This window comes from Lolium perenne, chromosome 6, assembly GCF_019359855.2.
Source record: "Lolium perenne isolate Kyuss_39 chromosome 6, Kyuss_2.0, whole genome shotgun sequence".
In the NCBI taxonomy this organism is placed as follows: domain Eukaryota; kingdom Viridiplantae; phylum Streptophyta; class Magnoliopsida; order Poales; family Poaceae; genus Lolium; species Lolium perenne.
This window is the reverse complement of record NC_067249.2, coordinates 76,545,298-76,551,657: the sequence shown is the minus strand read 5'-3', so window position 1 is coordinate 76,551,657 and position 6,360 is coordinate 76,545,298. Positions and strand designations below refer to the sequence as shown.

General features: G+C 49.9%; 1 protein-coding gene across 1 annotated transcript; it reads left to right on the top strand.

Moving 5' to 3' along the window:
- The first annotated feature begins 403 nt into the window (after positions 1-403).
- LOC139832433 (uncharacterized) lies at positions 404-1,935 on the top strand. Its single transcript, XM_071822195.1, has 3 exons — positions 404-423; positions 833-961; positions 1,428-1,935. The coding sequence occupies exons 1-3, from the start codon at positions 404-406 to the stop codon at positions 1,918-1,920; spliced, it is 642 nt and encodes a 213-aa protein (XP_071678296.1). The 3' UTR covers positions 1,921-1,935.
- The last annotated feature ends 4,425 nt before the right edge of the window (positions 1,936-6,360 follow it).

Below are 6,360 nucleotides of genomic sequence, written 5' to 3'. Positions count from 1 at the left end.
CGCATCCCACCGCGCAGTACGTCCCCCTCGATTCACCTCCCCGCCGGCGGTCGCCTCCCCTCGATTCTCATCTGCTATTTAAGTTAAACAACTTACATGTGCTATTATTTTTCATATCTCTCGTTTCCCTAAAGGTGAAAAAAAAAAGAAAGCTTCTCTGTTTGAGCTATTTGTTAGGTCTTTCTTCTGTTAGGTGTCTTTCTGCTGCTTGATCTTTCTTTGTTAGGTGCTTCTTCTTTGTTAGGGTACATTAGGTGTTGTTAGGTGCTGAACTGAAATTCATATTAGGCTGTTAGTTGATCTGTCTACGAAAAAATATGTTCCTTGTTAGCATGGTGAGGTGCTGCTAGGTGAGGTGCTGCTAGGTGCATTGGCTTAATTTGAAGGAAAAACATATAGATAAATGGCTATGTGCACCGACCAGTGAGCATTTCCTTCATAAAAAAAATAAAGAGCTACCCTTTTAGAGTGAAATAGGCCAAATCTAAACTAACTTGTTAGCAGTTTCATTTAGTTTAGGTGGCAGTAGCAAATTTAGGTTTAGGTGGCAGTAGCAAATTTAGGTTTAGGAAATTTAGGTTTAGGTGGCAGTAGCTTAGGTTCATCCACCGCCGCTGCTACCTAGTTGCTCCTCGCAGCTTAGGTTCATCCACTGTGCTATGTGCTTGCTTGTTGCTGCTCCTATGTGCTTGCTTGTTGCTGCTGCTATTTTGGGAAGTCTATGGTTTTCCCTTACAACATACTACCGCTGATTTAACCGCAAAAGAATTAGTAATGAAGAAGAAGCATGGCACTATATTGATGCTCACAATGTTCATTTTGATGTTTACAGCACTAGTTGTTGCACGCCGCGCCGCCCGACCTCCACGCGCACCTTGGAGCAGCAGCTGGAGAAGCACGCCACGCGCCGCCTCGATCGGCTGACGCCGCCGCAGAGGACCGCCGCCGCACTTGCAGACAGGTAGCTTGTTGTTGATGCATGCTGCTAGCTAGTTGCTGCTGCTAGCTGTTGATGCATGCTGCTAGCTGCTGCTGCTACTAGCTGCTGCTAGCTTGCTGCTGCTTCTTTGTTGATGCATATTGCTGCTAGCTCTTGCTACTAGCTGCTACTAGCTGTTGTTGCTGCTGCTGCTGCTACTTGCTGTTGATGCTGCTGGTGTATATGGTGTCATATTCTTGTGCATGTGCCATGGTGCTCAGCTGGTGTATATGAGGAACAATTGTGCATGTGCCATGGTGCTGAGCTGGTGTATATGGTGACATATTCTTGTGCAGGGATCGACAGAGTTGCCCATTATCGCCGAAATGTTGATTCATTTCCGTTTCGGCGAAAATGGGGCACTCATATGTACATAAATTAGCATAGGTCATGCCCAATTTTGTTAGTGGAATGGATCGTAATATGGTTCAAAAATGTAAACATGTAGGATGGCCGGTCCCGGTGGCCGGCGAGGCGGTCGAGGCCGCGGTCCTGGGCGCCCCCGGGGCCGGGGAAGGGGCCGCCGCGGTGGAGCAGCAAGGGCCCCACGGTCACCGTCACCTGCATCCTCCTCGTCTTCGGATGAGGAACGCTGCTTCGAGTTCCTCCTCCGCATCGACGACGACCCACTCGGCATCAAGAGGCTACCGGACAAGTTCGCCGAGTTCGTCGACGGCGTCGAGCCGGCGCACTTGCAGCTACGGGAGGCAGGCTGCAACTTCTGCCGCTGGTCCGTGGAGGTCCTGTTCGACGGGCAGGGCAAGATGTACCTGCACACGGGGTGGGACAAGTTCGCCCGTGACCTCCACCTCGAGCCCGGCTGCCAGCTCACCTTCCTGTACGAGGGGGACGGCGAGATGATCGTCAAGGTGTTCGACGACACCGCCTGCCGTGTGCACTACCCCCACACCGGCGAATCCGGCTCGGACACCGATAGTTAGAACTTTTATCAACTCTATCTTCGTTGCTTCGTGTTGTTTGAATTCTATATTAAATTGTATGAAGCTACGATGTTAGGTATGATGATGTTATGTCCAAATATCAATCTCTTGTGCATCCTACCTTGCCATTCCATTTGCTTTGGTATCTCAAAATGCCGATGATTAGAATGTTTGGTCAACTGTACACTCCGGGGTGACGCCAGTGAGCCTGGTGTGATGGCACAAATATCAATCTCTTGTGCATCCTACCTGGCCTCACTGACGCCATCCCGGGATGTTCATATTTGTTTCGACCAACAATGTATGAGGCATTCCATTTAGTTCATACTAGCTACTTCTTAATTGCATTGGCCTTTCTTCCATTGTAGTGCCGATGATTAAATTGTTTGGTCACTTGTACACTCCGGCGTGGGGCCAGTGAGCCTGGTGCGATGGCACAAATATCAATCTCTTGTGCATCCTACCTGGCCTCACTGACCCCATCCCGGAATGTTAATATTTCTTTCGACCAACAAAGTATGAGGCATATGATATCTAGTTGAGATACCACTTGGCTCTTTCTTCCATTTTAGTGCCGATGATTAGAATGTTTGGTCACCTATACGCCGCAATATACTTTGTAGACGGGCCCCCCTTTCCCCAGCCGCCGTTCCGTGAACGAGTCCTTGACGAGACAACAACGCCGACATGCCTCTCCGGTGCAGAACCACGCCAGTCCAAGCCGCCTCCCTTGTGGCCGCAAGGGAGGCGGCTGGGACTGCCGTGGTTTTGCGCCGGAGAGGCAGATCGGCGTTGTTGTGTCGTCAAGGACCCGTTCATGGAACGGCGGCCGGGAAAAGGGCGCCCTTCTGCAAAGTATACTGCGGTGTATACTGCAACTATGGTTTCTGACCATAGTATTTGTGTTGACCAATAATGTATGAGGCACTTATTCCATTTTGTCATTCCATTTGCTTTGGTATTTTCAAAATGCCGATGATTAAAATGTTTGGTCACCGTACACTTGGGGGTGGCGTAAGTGAGCCTGGTAAGATAGCACAAATATCAATCTCTTGTGCATCGGACTTGGTCTCACTTACGCCATCCCTGAATGTTAAAATTTGTTTTGACCAACAATGTATGAGGCCCTTGTCATTCCATTTGCTTTGGTTTTTCAGAATGCCGATGATTAGAATGTTTGGTCACCTATACACTTGGAGGAGGGGCCAGTGAACCTGGTGCGATGACACAAATATCAATCTCTTGTGCATCCTACTTGGTTTCACTGACGCCTTCTCTAAATGTTCATATTTGTTCCGACCAACAAAATATGAGGGATTCCATTTAATTCATACTAGCTACTTGTCTCTTATTTGAGTTTGCACTTCTTAATTGCATTGGCCGATGATTAAATTTCGTGGTCACTACACTTGGGGGAGGCGCTAGTGAGCCTGGTGCGATGACACAAGTATCAATCTCTTGTGCATCCTACCTGGCCTCACTAACGCCTTCCCTAAATGTTAATATTTGTTTGGACCAACAATGTATGAGGCATTCCATTTAGTTCATACTAGCTACTTGTCTCTTATTTGAGTTTGCACTTCTTAGTTTCTTTGGCTTGTTCATATATGTGCAGATATGACGTGGTATGTCGTGTACAAGGGCAAGGTTCCCGGAGTCTACAACGACTGGGAGGAGTGTCGAAGACAGGTTCACCGTTTTAGCGGTAACAGCTACAAAGGGTACACCACTAGAGCGGAGGCCGAAGACAGATACGCACGCTATCTGGCGGGAGAGAGGACGGAGCGGAGGAGGAACCGGATGAAGACCACTATTATCGGGATGGTGCTAGTAGTGACTCTAGCTCTCTTCTATGTGATTGTACTTTAGATGATCGATCTTGTGTAACCACTAGCTCATTTGCGACTTTGTAACCCCGTAACTTGCATTGTAACCTCGTAACTTCTCTAATGTGAAATCTTGTGAATCATGTGGGGCTAATGTGAAGAATTATGTATGGATAAGTTGTGCTGTTGTTTATATGTGTTATGTATCCTGTATTGTGCTATTGTACTGTGATATACAACCTGTATAAATACCTGCCAGGATACAAAAAAAAAATTCGAAATACATAGCAGTGGCGCACTAGTGGCCCATCAGTGGCGCACGTCCACTAACTAGCAGTGGCGCACTGCGCTGGATCCAGTGGCGCACTGCCCTGTGATCCCCTCCGAGACTAGCAGTGGCGCACCAGGAACCTCAGCAGTGGCGCACGTCCTGGAGACAGCAGTGGCGCACGTCCACACGCAGCAGTGGCGCACCGCCTCGCTGAAACAGTGGCGCACGCAAAACGGTAGCAGTGGCGCACCTCGTCTAGACAGTGGTGGCGCACTGCCATTGACCAACAGTGGCGCACCACTTTGGAGTAATAGTGGCGCACTGCTGGACATGTCAATGGCGCACCACGCAGTGCGCCACTGGTATCCAGGCTAGTAGTGGCGCACCCCTAGTGCGCCACTACTAGGAGTTAGCAGTGGCGTGATAGCAGTGGCGCACCACTAGTGCGCCACTGAAAGCTATATGTGGTGCGCCACTGATTGCCTTTTTCCTAGTAGTGATAGGACTTCATAAGAATTACTTAATAGTTTTGGACAATATCCACTAGTTAAACTAGCCATATTATCCATTACTTAAACTAGGGCATGATCATGTAAAGTGACCACACCATTTTCTTGCATAAACAATTAGTGTAAGTCAAATGTGAGCTATTGGAGTTGGAATCAACTCAATATCTATTTTGGTTGATTTTTAAGAATTATTTGAATGTGCAAAAGTCCCTGACTTGTTCTTTTTGTCAGATTAATTCTACACATAATTTTGAGATGGGACCAGTGGCATATTGTAGATCTTTTTCATAGCTTTCTATCAATATAAAATTTGTTAAAATTGGCCAAGCCAAACAGATTGTATTGAATTTCAAAGTGGGGTTCAGTATTGAAAATTGTTTGAAATGAATTAATTGAATTTAGCTAAATGGGCTAGGCGGGAAAAGAAGTGGGCCGAAAGATTTAAAATGCCAGGGGGCAGCCCAACTAGCGCTGCGGGCCAACTGACAGCGGGGCCCGCATATCAGCGACGGAGGCTTACCGAAACGGTACGTTTGATCGCGAGCCGTAGGATTAGAGGAGGATCCGACGGAGGTGAGTCGTTGTCGTCGACGATGAGAGGGGAGCTCTGGCGCGGCGGAGGTAGGGGGTCGGAGCGGTCGTCGAAGCTCCGGCGATCGTCGAAGGGGTGTGCAGCGACGTTGTCGATGACGAGGAACCTCCTGGTAGCAGTGGCGTTTCCTGGGGCGGCCTCCTTCTCCGGCGAGCTTCGGCGACGGAGAGCGGCGGTGAGGTAGCAATTGGGTGGCTCTGGTGGGCAATGCGGCGAGGCGAGGTGGCTAGGCTACTCAGGGAGGAGAGGGGAGTCGAGAGGCGTGCTCAATTTGAAGGGAGGGGTGCTCCTTATATAGCAGCGAGGAGAGGCCGAGGGTGCGGGGAAGGTCGACGATGGCGACGGCGTTCTGAGGCGCGAAGGGGCAAACTAGGGGGGCGCATCTTGTAGGTGACGGCTAGGCGGAGCTAGAGCACGTGAAGGCGAGGTGGGGGACGGTCTGGTGGCGACGCATTGCGTCCAAGTCTGCGGCGGCGTTCGCGGGAAAACGGCGACGGTGTCGACGGCTACGGCGCTTGCGCGGGGCACGGCGCGTGTCTGGCGGGGTCCTGGCGAGGTGGCGGAGCTCGTGGCGCAGAGAGGGGGTCCAGGGGAGGTGTGCTGCGGCGAGGCGACTCGTGGCCAGAGCATATCCACGGGCGCGCTGGGGCGTGTCCACGCCGTGATCGGCATGCCTGGGGAGATTTAGGCGCGCGAATTCCGGCCATCCTCGGCATCTTCTCCGACCAGGGTTGGCATAGGCTGCATTAGGGAGGTGAGGTGGAGCCAGAGGACAAGGTGGCCAGAGCTGGGGAGGAAGGAGAGAAGAAGAGGAGGAACATGGCCGGCATGGCCATGTACATGCAAGCTAGGCTTGCTCCTTTAGGGTTTCTGTGGGTGGTGAGGCAGAGAGGGGACAAGGGGACAGGGTAGAGGGGTTTAGGGACTTAGGGTTGGGTGTAGGACACTATTTGAAATAGTGTCAAATAGTTCCCTATTTGCATTTCACAAATTTTGTCCAAATTTGGTTGAGCTCAAATAGTTTCAAAAACTGAGAGTGGTTGGTTTGGTTGAGTTGTAAATGACCAGAGACAACTATGTGTGGTGGTGGAATTTTAAAAATCAAAGAATTGCAAAAGATGACAAGGTGAGATTGTTGATCATAATAAAAAGTCTCAACTTTGCATGAGCCTAGTTATTGATCAAAGATGATTTTGGCATGGTGCTCTTCACCAAATTTGTTCACCTTGATGTGCTCTTGGA